This window comes from Phyllobates terribilis, unplaced genomic scaffold (assembly GCF_046119375.1).
Source record: "Phyllobates terribilis strain yellow unplaced genomic scaffold, ASM4611937v1 Scaffold_2__4_contigs__length_985480577, whole genome shotgun sequence".
Classification (NCBI taxonomy): domain Eukaryota; kingdom Metazoa; phylum Chordata; class Amphibia; order Anura; family Dendrobatidae; genus Phyllobates; species Phyllobates terribilis.
In genome coordinates this window covers 425,619,053-425,632,733 of record NW_027362762.1, presented here as the reverse complement: position 1 = coordinate 425,632,733, position 13,681 = coordinate 425,619,053, and the positions used below count along the sequence as shown (strand labels likewise).

Here is a 13,681-nt window from a genome sequence, read left to right as displayed (position 1 = left end):
ACACACACACACACACACACACATATATACATACACAGTACAGACCAAAAGTTTGGACACACCTTCTCATTTACATTTTTTTCTGTATTTTCATGACTATGAAAATTGTACATTCACACTGAAGGCATCAAAACTATGAATTAACACATGTGGAATTATATACTTAACAAAAAAGTGTGAAACAGCTGAAAATATGTCTTATATTCTAGGTTCTTCAAAGTAGCCACCTTTTGCTTTGATGACTGCTTTGCACACTCTTGGCATTCTCTTGATGAGCTTCAAGAGGTAGTCACCGGAAATGGTCTTCCAACAATCTTGAAGGAGTCCCCACAGATGCTTAGCACTTGTTGACCCTTTTGCCTTCACTCTGCGGTCCAGCTCACCCCAAACCATCTCGATTGGGTTCAGGTCTGGTGACTGGGGAGGCCAGGTCATCTGGCGTAGCACCCCATCACTCTCCGTCTTGGTTAAATAGCCCTTACACAGCCTGGAGGTGTGTTTGTGGTCCTTGTCCTGTTGAAAAATAAATGATGGTCCAACTAAATGCAAACGGGATGGAATAGCATGCCGCTGCAAGATGCTGTGGTAGCCATGCTGGTTCAGTATGCCTTCAATTTTGAATAAATCCCCAACAGTGTCACCAGCAAAGCACCCCCACACCATCACACCTCCTCCTCCATGCTTCACTGTGGGAACCAGGCATGTAGAGTCCATCCGTTCACCTTTTCTGCATCGCACAGACACGGTGGTTGGAACCAAAGATCTCAAATTTGGACTCATCAGACCAAAGCACAGATTTCCACTGGTCTAATGTCCATTCCTTGTGTTCTTTAGCCCAAACCAGTCCCTTCTGCTTGTTGCCTATCCTTAGCAATGGTTTCCTAGCAGCTATTTTACCATGAAGGCCTGCTGCACAAAGTCTCCTCTTAACAGTTGTTGTAGAGATGTGTCTGCTGCTAGAACTCTGTGTGGCATTGACCTGGTGTCTAATCTGAGCTGCTGTTAACCTGTGATTTCTGAGGCTGGTGACTTAGATAAACTTATCCTCAGAAGCAGAGGTGACTCTTGGTCTTCCTTTCCTGGGGCGGTCCTCATGTGAGCCAGTTTCTTTGTAGCGCTTGATAGTTTTTGCAACTGCACTTGGGGATACTTTCAAAGTTTGCCCAATTTTTCGGACTGACTGACCTTTATTTCTTAAAGTAATGATGGCCACTCGTTTTTCTTTACTTAGAATTTGTATTATGGCAAGAAAAAAGCAGCTAACAGTCTATTCAGTAGGACTATCAGCTGTGTATCCACCTGACTTCTGCACAACACAACTGATGGTCCCCAACCCCATTTATAGGGCAAGAAATCCCACTTATTAAACCTGACAGGGCATACCTGTGAAGTGAAAACCATTTCCAGTGACTACCTCTTGAAACTCATCAAGAGAATGCCAAGAGTGTGCAAAGCAGCCAAAGGAAAAGGTGGTTACTTTGAAGAACCTAGAATATAAGACATATTTTCAGTTGTTTCACACTTTTTTGTTAAGTATATAATTCCACATTCAGTGTGAATGTACAATTTTCAAAGTCATGAAAATACAGAAAAATCTTTAAATGAGAAGGTGTGTCCAAACTTTTGGTCTGTACTGTACTAATATATATATATATATATATATATATATATATATATATATATATATATATATATATATATATATATATATATATATATATATATATCTCTATCTCACGCAATAATTATATACATACACACACTGGGGAATATGGTGAAGGCACGGGAGCCCCCATCCAAAACGCCACTTAAGCAACAATATAAATAAGACCCTGTCGAGGTCGAAACGGTAAATTTTCTCATGTCACTGCACCTTTTCCATGTCAATGCCTATGTCTTAAATCACTACTTGTGAAATAAACGGTTTGCATATCGTAAGTAGTGTGTGGTGAATAGTTTTCTACAGTTGAAATCCCTCTCCTTCTCCCTGCGTTAGGCTGGCCACAATAAAAGGCCACTCTAAAATGTGCTGTTTTATCACAGAGCAATGCCACAGATGTCGCAAGTTTTGAGGGCGCATGTAATTACAATTCTCACTTGAGGAATGTCCACCAGAACTATTGCCCGTGAATTGAATGTTCATTTCTATACCAAAGGCGTTTCAGAGAATTTGGCAGTACATCCAACAGGCCTCACAACCGCAGACGTGTAACACCAGCGCAGGACCTCAACATCCAGAATCTTCATCTCCAAGATCGTCTGAGAGCAGCCACCCGGACAGGTGCTGCAACAATCTGTTTGGTTATGCAAAGAATTTCTGTACAAACTGTCATCTGCATGCTCATCGTTCGTCCTCACCTGAGTCTCCACCTGACTGCAGTTCGTCATCGTAATCGGCAAATGCTCACATTAGATGGCGTCTGGCACGTTGTAGAGGTGTTCTCTTCACGGATGAATCCTGTTTTTCACTGTACAGGGCAAATGACAGACTGTGTGTATGGCATCGTGTGGGTGAGCAGTTTGCTGATATCAACGTTGTGAATCGACTTGCCCATGGTGGCGGTGGGGTTATGGTATGGGCAGGCAAATGTTATGGACAATGAACACAGGTACATTTTACTGATGCCATTTTGAATGCAGAGAGATACTGTGACGGGATCCTGAGGCCCATTGTTGTGCCATTCATCCACGACCATCACCTAATGTTAAGAGCATGATAATGCAAGGCCCCATGTTGCAAGGATCTGTACACAATTCCTGGAAGCTGAAAACATACCAGTTCTTGCATGGCCAGCCTACTCACCGCACATGTCACCCATTGAGCATGTTTGGGATGCTCTAGCTTGGCATATACGACAGCTTGTTCAAATTCGAACTAAGATACAGCAACTTCACATAGCCATTGAAGAGGAGCGGACCAACATTCCACTGGTGACAATCAACAACCTGATCAATTCTATGCCTAGGAGATGTGTTGCACTACGCAAGACAAATTATGGTCACAACAGATACGGACTGGTTTTCTGACACCCCCCCCCGCCCCCCAATATTGTGAAACTGCACACTTTAGAGTGGCCTTTTATTGCAGACAGCCTAAGGCACACCTATGCAATAATCATGCTGTCTAATCAGCATCTTGATAATTCAGCCACCTCACAGGTGTCGCGTATCTCAGCAAAGGAGAAGTGCTCACTAACACAGATTTAGACTAAATTTGTGAACAATATTTGAGAGAAAAACCCCTGTTGTGTACATAGAAAAAGTCTTATTTTTTGCTCATTTTTCATGAGCTAGGTAGTGATCAAGGCCCCAATATTTGGAAGTCAGGAAGGGCCCAGTACTTCTGGAACTGAAGGTGCCCATAATGTACAAGATCAACAATTCCTTGGTGAAGTCCCTCAAACCATGAGACGAAGGTCGCAAATAAGGTGCAAAGTGTGTTACAGAAAGGGGATACGAAAGGACACCAACTTATCAATGTGACACCTGCTCCGACAAACCTGGTCTGTGTATGAGAGACTGTTTCAGAGTCTACCACTAATCCATGGACTACTAAATTTATTTCTATACTACTTGATGTACTCTACACAACTTACTTATACCATACAGATACACTCCACACAATTCACATATGCCAACATATGAAATTCACACACCAGGAAAACCGTATATCGATTTCAATATAGGATCACTTGTGGGGGGGTTTCTACTATTTTGGCACTTCAAGAGCTCTGCAAGTAAGTCATGGCGCCCGAAAAACAATTCCATCAAAGTCTTTTCAAAAATGCCACTCCTTACTTGTGGAGCTTGTTAGTGTGTCTAAACAGTAGTTTGCTACCACATCCTGGGTATCAGTGTACTCAGGAGAAATTGCACAACACATTATGGGGTCCATTTTCTCTTGCTACCCTTGTGAATATGAAAAATTTGGGGCTAAAGCAACATTTTTGTGGGAAAAAAAAAATCTAATTTTTTCTTTATTGTTCAATGTTAAATTCTGTGAAGCACCTGTGGGTTCAAGATGCTCCCCACACATCTAGATAAATTCCTTGGAGGGTCTAGTTTCCAAAATGGGGTCACTTATGGAAGGGTTTCCATCGTTTAGACACATCAGGGGCTCTCCAAACACGACATGGCATAAGCTCTTGATTCCAGCCATTTTTGCATTCAAAGTCAAACGGTGCTCCTTCCCTTCCAAGCGCCCAAGCAGTAGTTTTCCCCCACATATGGGGTATCCGCATACTCAGAAATTGCACAACAAATTTTGGGGTCCATTTTCTCCCATTACCCTTGTGAAAATAAAAAATTGGGGCTAAAGTAATACTTGTGAAAAAAAGGAAAAGGTTAATTTTTTGCTTTAATACTGTTTTAATTCCTGTGATGCACCTAAAAGGTTAATAAACTTCTTGAATGTGGTTTTGAGCACTTTGAGGAGGGCAGTTTTTAGAATGGTGTCACTTTTGAGTATTTTCTGTCACATAGGCTCCTCAAAGTAACTTCAAATGTGAGGTACCCCCAAAAAATGGTTTTGTAAATATGAGAAATCGCTGATCAACTTTTAACCCTTCTAACTTCCTAACAAAAAAAAAATGTTTCAAAAATTATGCAGAGGTAAAGTAGATATGTGGGAAATGTTATGTATTAACTATTTTGTGTGACATGACTCTCTGGTTTAAGGGCACAAAAATTAAAAGTTTGAAAATTGTGATATTTTCAAATTTTTTGTCAAATGTCTGATATTTTCACAAATAAAGTCATATCGAACAAGTTTTACCACTATCATGAAGTATAATATGTCAAGAAAAAACAAATCTCAAAATCAGTTGGATACGTTGAAGCATTTCCAGAGTTATTGCCTCAGACACTGGTCAGAATTGAAAAAAATTGGCCTGGTCATAAAGGTGAAAATAGGCTCGGGGGTGAAGGGTTTAATGGTGCATTATTTTAGTTTTTTTTCCACCTAAAAATATATATATTTTTTCACTTGAATAGAACAGATAATAGGTGACATTAAAGTTGGCAAAGTTCTGAAATTATTCTTCGTAAGATTTTTTACATGATAAAAAAAATCAGGCATTTTAACAGGTGTGAAGACTTATGTCCATTGTACATATATTCCATATACACAGACGTACGATATATGTCAGTACGTACACCTAATTTTTTGCCAATTAAAAGAAACACTGCAAGCAGTTAATTAAAGCAATTCAACTAAGGACTGGAATAGATCATTTTGTAAGGAGGGCTCATTCAGATGTTTGTGCAAATCGGTCCGATCTCTGACTGCAATGCACAGACTGGCCACGGCTATCCTAACCAAAGCTTCTCAGCATTACAGAAATACATGAAGCCATCATGCTCCAGTTGGGAGACTCCCTGTTCTTCCGTGTATTGCGGTCCAAGTTCAGACCAATGGGCACAGATGTGTGCATGAGCCCTAATAGTAAGCAATGGGCATTTTCCACCATCAGCAAATAATTTGTAGATACTTTCCCTTACCCTATACCCCCCTATCCTAAACAGAAATGTCAGAAACCCTTTAAGAATACCACCTTTACATAAATGTTGGGGGACAATTGTTTAACTTTTCTATTGGCCTCTATTAGACTGTTGGGAAAACCCATTGAAAACAGTGGGCCCGGCAGACATCAAGTCTTAAGCCTTTTTAAGGGAGCTGTATCCCTTCCAAGACATAGAACATACTTTCTAAAATACCTGCTTGGAGCATTTTGTTACATTTGAACAATGTGAGATCTTTCTAATCCATTCAGGTATAGCTTTTCTCTACCTTCACACCTTGTGTAGCGTTTTACTAGAGGTTAGTACCGTCCCGATTTGGGTACACCTTGTCGCCGGTGGGATAGCCTTTATGCTTTTTTTGATAAAAAAAGGTGTTTACCAAGTACCCGATGTGATTCATATGCACTGTTGCCTTTACTTCTAGCAGGGTATATATTCATTTTGTTTCCGGGTTATGTTTGGTCTGCACACCTTCCAGTCTGGAAGATGTGGACAGCACTTCAAGATCATCAGTTCACAATATAGTACATCTAATGGCACAAATCACTGTTATCAAGAAATCAGGCAGTTTTTTCCATTTTGACATAGAGGATATTAATCTAATCTTTATATTTAGTGTCTGAATTCTCTGAAGATATTACACCTTTTATAACCATTAATGACTAAAAACTGCACTATTCTGACAAGATTCATTTAGATTGGAAACTTTCTCACCAATCTTGATGAGGGGGTGTGTAGGAGACACACCAGAAATTTTACTGGAGTAAGATTTCTGGTGCAAGTAATGCCACAGCCGGTCATGAATTATATAAGCTGTGGAGTCACGTTCCCAACTTGCATGAAAACATCAAAAGTAGCAAAATGTTTGCGCAAACTGCAAGGTGCACAAAAAGTTAAGAGGCTTTTTAAAGCAATTTACTTCAGAATTCTGGCGAAATTGCTTTGATGAATAAGTGCCCGTGTCTTAATGAGATGGGAGTATTGCTTTCAAGCAATCTGCAGAAATCTCCAGTGTAAGAATAATACATCCACACAGACAATAAAGACTTATTGGAAAAAAAATTATATTTTGGAAGAATGCACTACAGTAGGTGACAGAATTCCAAAATCAAATTACATGAAAATATACATCGCAATTTTCTTTGTACAATGGGTGAGGAAAAACAGCTGAAAAGGAGAAAGGATGATAGGAGAGCTGAGGAGGAAAGACACATTGAGGGAATAAAGTAAAAGAAAAAGAGAAAATGCAACATTATGTCAAACCCTGAAAATTATTTAATAAACTGACACGTATGCATGCTTTCCTTCTTTCAAGTTCAAGACCAGGCAATTAAGGAAAAGTATTGTACAGGATATGGAAATTACTAATTCACTGGTTGCTTCATTAAAAGCAGCAGAGCTTTAGGAGCTAAGTTTTAGTATAGCCAGGATGAGCAGCATGTGTTTACATCAACTCAGTAGAACCAGAGGGGTACATAACATTTGCTGGACATAAGGCACTTCAGAAGTCTAATTACCATACTCCCTTAGGGGTTAAATATGGATGATCACAAAAAGGTAACCAAACTCCTGCAGTGACCAAATATTCTGAAAAAAAAAAAAGGAACACGTTATAAGCAGGTGAAGCCAGAAGACTATAGGGTGGGAATATTTGGAGGAGGGGGCATTATAAAATCCTGCTGCATGGAAAGTTAAAATCACTTACAGTTTTACCCACAATACCACTAAAGTACTTTTCTGCATAGAAAGGACTGGTTCAGTTTTGAGAGCAGAAGATACATTTGTAGGACTTCATTAGCACTTGCCAGGAGAGAAGAACCACCCTGCACTGCTTGAAAACTGTCCGACTCCCTATTACAAGCTAGGAGGTGAAGAGAAAAAAGAAAATGAAAAAAATCTGGGGAACGGGCTGAACAGATGACTGGCAAACCCCAAGTACAAACACTCTTCCTTCATTTCTTGCTCGGTTTGCATTCTCAGACTTTACATAATTGTTTTCCTAAAAAGAAAGCATTATTTGGTACAATGTGTATTTATGGATGTACATGAACATTATATATATTATCCGGATCATGTTGTGCTATGTACAGGTCTGTACAATTCTTCCTGAAGTTTAAAGCAGTTCTTTAGATTTTTGAAATGCGAAAATCACCTTCAAGTTGGCACTTTAAGGCTCTTGTCAGCATTGATAACTGGCATGTTTTATTGCAACCCCGGTGCCAGCCAGTGTTTGCCAACTAATTACAACAAAAAGTCCAGCAAAAGGTGGGTAGAGTGCAGGAAATACAGTGCCTTGTTTCTCAAATGGAGACCTGTGTGGGAAGAGACATTAGAATTAAATATACACTATATATTATTTTTAACCACACTAAAGTATAATGCAGTAAAATATATTGCATTTTACTTTCTTTGTCCAGTCATATAGAATGCATTAAAAAGATAGTAAATATAACGTCAACAGATATCTATATATAAATCAATCATCAATGTTTCTGGAGGTTCTTGAAACTGGAGATATGAAAGACTAAAGTAGTGATCGTGCAGGCAGACATTTGTCATGACTTCCTATCACTACTCAAAGAAATACTAGATTAATCCTCTACCCAAACACCAAAATATTACATTATAAATGTATTTGGAAGGAAAAAATGTAAAAGGGAAAGTTTACCCTGAAATTGTGAAGCTACTAGCTGCTGCATAAAGGTCACTCAAAAGCAGTCTCTTGGCTTTTTCTTACACAGCGGGCAACTTTCCTCTTAAATTCACCATTACGATCCTCCCTCCACTCTTTCTATGGAGAGGTGAAAAAATAAAAAAGACAGCAAATTATTAGATAAACAAATTGTATAATGTGGCTAGAAATACCCTTGTTGATGCATTGGGGCCACTGCTGGAAATGAGGTAATCTCTGTGGAGACCAGGATATAGGTACAACATTTCATTTGGTGGATTCATCTATGCTGGATCGGCCTCAAATTAATTCACATAGCCAAGATTGCTAAAGATTAAGGCCTCATTCAGACATCCGTTTTTCACGGACTGAACACATACCCCCATCATAACCTTTGGAGTGGTTTACATGAATTGCCTTATGGCATCAACCACGATTCATTGCAAATCTTTGCCTCCCTGGCACTACGCAGTGAAGCCTGGTGTACACTACCAAGCTTCAGTGGCACACTGCGCATGCCCATTGAGGCAGCAGTGTCGAAGACACAACAAGCCGCAAGGTTTCCAGAACCGGTGGTAGCACCTCCCTGGACATGTGCTGATGAAGCTGAGGCGCGTACAACCGGCTTTACTGCGCATTGCCAGGGAGGTAGAAATTTGCAAAGAGAAGTCGGTGCTAGTCTTGCAAATCAGGACACTCAAGCCCATGGGATGGGGATGATAATAACATGATTAGCAGGACGATTAGTCCGGGGAAAACAACGCCACCACAAATATTCACCCACTAATTAGCATATCGCCACCACCTTTATAAAATTGATTTTAGCCATATGCAAGAATCAATGAGCCACTGAAAGGCGCTTGTTAGGAACAGTATAAAGGGATCAGTAAATACAGTCATGGCTGAAAGTGTTGGCACCCTTCAAATTGTTCCAGAAAATAAAGTATTTCTCCCAGAAAAGAGTTGCAACTACATATGTTATACAAGTTTATTTCCTTTGTGTGTATTGGAGTAACACAAAACAGAAAAAAAGGCAAATTGAACATGTCACACCAAACCCCAAGAATGGGCCTAACAAAATTGGTGGCAACTTTCCGAAATTGTAAGTAAACAACTTTGTTTCAAGCATCTGATGCTCGATCAAGATCATGTGACAAGCAACAGGTGTTGGCAATATGAAAATCACACATGAAACCAGATAAAAAGGGGAGAAATTGACTCAATCTTTGCATTATGTGTCTGTATGTGCCATAAGAAGAATGGAGAAGATAACTGTCTGAGGACTTGAGAACCAAAATTGCTGAATATCAACAGTCTCAAGGTTACAAGTCCATCTCCAGAAATCTTGATGTTCCTTTGTCTGTCCATGGTGTGCAACATAAATCAAGAAGTTTACAACCCATGGGACTGTAGCTAATCTCCCTGGATGGCAGAGAAAAATTGAAGAAAGGTTGCAACGCAGGATAGTCGGGATTGTGGATAAGCAGCCCCAATCAAGTTCCAAACAAATTCAAGCTGTCCTGCAAACTCAGGGTGCATCAGTGTCAGCCCAAACTATCAGTCAACATTTGAATGAAATGAAACGCTATAGCAGGAGACAAAGGAGGACCCCACTGCAGACAGACACGAAAAAGCTAGACTGCAGTTTGCCAAAATGTACATGAGTAAGCCAAAATCCTTTAGGGAAAGTGTCCTGTGGACAGATGAAACCAAGATAGAGCTTTTTGGTAAAGCACATTATTCTACCGATTACTGAAAATGGAATGAGGCCTACAAAGAAAAGAACACATTACCTACAGTCAAATATGGTGGAGATTCAAAGATGTTCTGGGGTTGTTTTGCTGCCTCTGGCACTAGGTGCCTTGACTGTGTGCAAGGCATCATGAAATCTGAAGATTACCAAAGGATTTTGGGTCGTAATATAGTGCCCAGTGTCAGAAAGCTAGGTTTACGTCCTACGTCATTGGTCTTCCAGCAGGATAATGACCCCAAACATACTTCAAGAAGCACCCAAAAATGGATGGAAACAAATGGCTGGTGAGTTCTGAAGTAGCCAGCAATGAGTCCAGATCTAAATCCCATTGAACACCTGTGGAGAGATCTTAAAATTGTTGTTTGGAGAAGGCACCCTTCAAATATGAGAGACCTGGAGCAGTTTGCAAAAGAGTGGTCCAAAATTTCAGTTGAGAGGGGTAATAAGCTTGTTGCTTGCTAGAGGAAGTGATTGATTGCAGTTATTTATTCCAAAGGGTGTGCAACCAAATTATTAAGTTGAGGGTGCCAACAATTTTGTTCGGCCCATTTGTGGGGTTTTGTGTAAAATTATGTTCAACTTGCCTTTTTTTCCCCTCAGCATTTTTGTGTCGTTCTGATACACACAAAATAAAAATGTGTATAACAATAGTGGATCAAACCTAGATGCTGAGCATGCCGCAAATAGTCGGCGAGCACGCTCTCTCAACACTAGTGCCAACACCTTTGTCCATAACTGTACATGGTGGAGGTTTGGGAGGCCTGGAGAAGCTGACAGGATCTATTTAAACCAATAAGCAGAACTTTGTTGTGTTCATCACACAAGCGGACTGGAAAAACAGAATTTGATTTCCAAAGTACAAAATATTGAACTGTAGCTTTGTATATATCTAAAAACTCAGCTTTAGGTCGGTTTCACACATCAGAGACACACAGACCATGCTTGGATTAGAAAACACAGCTTTATATAAGCATATATAAAGCAGCAGTTAGCTAAAATCAGGAGCAAAATCGGGGTTCTTCCATCCCGGCATGGTCCATGTTTCCTAGAACTGTGAAAAAGGCCCTATTGGGATTCTAAACCATTTGCAATGCTCAGATGTGAACACAGCCAAAAATGGAACACTAGAAAAGTAATGGAATTACTGATATACTTATACTTTTGCATTTATAAGAAAATTTTGATAGCTTGATAATTTTTTATGTCATCACAAATCATTACATGTGAACTTACTGCTGCATCTACATTGGCCGGGGAGTCTCCATTAGGGTCTGCTAGCATAGAAATGACACTGATCATTATAGTCTCCACCGTATGGATAGGAAGCCAGCGCTCTTCTGGTTTTTCATAACCATATTTATCCTCCCCAGGTTCGTGAAGAATAGAAATGCATACATCACCATTCTTATCAACTGCAAAAATAAAAATTAAACTTTATGGTAACATCCACCACAGTAAAAAGACATACGTTCGTTACCCTAAGGGTGCTTTCACACTACGTTCTAGCACCAGTTCGTTGGGGCTTACGTCCAAACCCCCTGCAAAACAGGATTCGGGTGTATGCGCTGATGGGGCCATAGCTTAGCTCTATCGTGCATCATTTTTGGGCGTATACGCCTACTGGAGTTGAACACTCAGATGTAACAGACTGCACCTTGTTGTCCGTCTCCAGTAGGTGTACGCGCCCAAAAATGATGCACTACCGAGCACACATTCACTCTGTCAGCACTATTATAGTCTATGGCCCCGTTGGCACATACGTCGGAGCCCCGTCTTGTGGGTGGGAGTTTCTCGACATAAGCCCTGACTGGACCAACAAATGGGTGCCAAAACATCCTTCGCTTTATAATATGCTATAGAAGACAGTCATGGCCACTTCTGTACACTCTACACAAAGTATGTGAACTGATTCAGGTCCATTATCAATATAGACATAAACAGAACTTTCTATGCAGTCTACACAGTAAAACAGAGTTGTACGATCCAGTTTTCCAGTGTGTTTTTCATCTAGCTTTGCCAGGTAGCGCCAAGATGCCAGATGCTTTATGGTTGAACAGTTGTTCAAATAAAAAAAGTTTTTGCACTGTAGCATTAAAGAGGGCTTGCCCTTGTTTGCTACACCAAGTTGACTATGCCTTGTATAAGGTGATATTTCGTGGCTCTATTGAGGAAAAGTTGGGTTGAAGTAAAGCACACTGCCACATGACTACAGCGATTAGTTCTGTGCCACCATAATGTTTGTAGCAGAAAACATGCAAATTTGGACAGTTTCAAGAACTTTTCCAGAAAATGAATGGCTGCCATAGCAGTAAGGTGGTACAACGGCACATATTTATAATTGTTAGCACAGAAAAGTCATAAGCACTAATTTAGGGTGGCCATTTTTTATTTAGTTTCACGTAACAGGCATTTTATATTAAAAGGACTACTCACCATTCGGGTGCCAGATTTCCGTTATGAATTTCATTTTAGGCGGCCTTAGGGGATAATCCCTTGGAAACGTAAGATGCGCTTTGAATACACCACCCTCACTATGGAGAAAACAAAATGTACATATTACGGGTAGCACATCAGGACACAAAAGCCGTGATGTAACCTGCATTCATTTAATCTCTAACAAAATTCTAATGGTAACTGTTGCCCTATGGAAGTCGGAAGGACCAGTGAGCCGTAACAAAAGCCCAAGGCTGCCATTAGGAATAAAGTTAATTTCCTTCCGGCAGCTGGGCTTTCAGCGCAGTGACCAGGCAGCTTTGGAACGCTATTAACCTGCAAATTAACCCCATATCTGTAGGTTAATAGCGTTTTTGGGACATAACAGGTCCCCTTTAAAATGATTTAGCATTTAATCTTATTGTGGAAGCACATGAAAAACTTGCATTAATCAAAAGTTTATTAGTTACTTATGTTTAGTGTACATCAACCAACTGCATATCTACGGTAAGTAACAATACTTACTATAATGTGTCTGGAGGACCTATAATAAGAACTTCCCATCGGTATAGGTCATTGTCATCTATTAAGCCTGCCGAGAAGCCTTCTACTGGGTTTTTATTTAGTTCTGAAATTGGGGTGGGGGGGGGGGGGGGGGGGGGGACGACAAAGAAAAAAGTTTAAAATTACACAATAAATATAGTTGGCTAAAATATAAGAGGTCCTACATGGTACAATTGTTCCTCAATCGTGAATGCTCAGTTTATACCCCAATTGAGTAATAGTTGATGAATTTATGATTTGGGTCACATTAAAGTTTTTTTTTTTTCTTAGACAGAAAGTGAAGAAAAATAAGCATCTTTCAGTCCTTTTAATAAACCCACAAACTTTCTTGGCACTGTCACTTTTTAATTTTGAGGGCTCCTTCTGCCTCTAGACTACAAGTCCCAAGAGGCATTGTATTCTGGCTTTTCTACCAGCCACCACTTGGTCAGTCCTCAACTCACTTCCCACCCTGTGGACGTCAACATTCAATGTGTCAATCAAATCCAGCCAGAGTACTTAGGACATGCCCCCATCATGATATCCATATTCAGAGTGGAGCGCTCAGAAAGCTGCTGGGTTAGGCCTGCCTCATATACATGATTAACAGGTAATGTGCCATACAAAGCACAGACAGCAAATAGCTGTAGTCTGTGCTTGAATGTGACATAACAGCGCGTGGTATACTAGAGATATACAGCACTAGATGGGGTCCCCACATTGGGTTCCAACCCATAGTCACAGTAAATTAGGAACTTTGC

General features: G+C 40.2%; 1 protein-coding gene across 1 annotated transcript in view; it reads right to left on the bottom strand.

The window, feature by feature from the left end:
* Window positions 1–6,567: 6,567 nt before the first annotated feature.
* UBE2G1 (ubiquitin conjugating enzyme E2 G1) overlaps window positions 6,568–13,681 on the bottom strand; it is a 42,090-nt gene continuing 34,976 nt past the window's right edge. The window contains exons 2-6 of the mRNA XM_073665190.1: window positions 12,903–13,005; window positions 12,378–12,475; window positions 11,178–11,356; window positions 8,189–8,311; window positions 6,568–7,832 (exon numbers count right to left, since the gene is read on the bottom strand). Of these exons, the coding sequence (XP_073521291.1) occupies window positions 8,225–8,311; window positions 11,178–11,356; window positions 12,378–12,475; window positions 12,903–13,005 (467 nt within the window). The 3' untranslated portion in view covers window positions 6,568–7,832; window positions 8,189–8,224. The remainder of the gene's footprint in view (window positions 7,833–8,188; window positions 8,312–11,177; window positions 11,357–12,377; window positions 12,476–12,902; window positions 13,006–13,681) is intronic.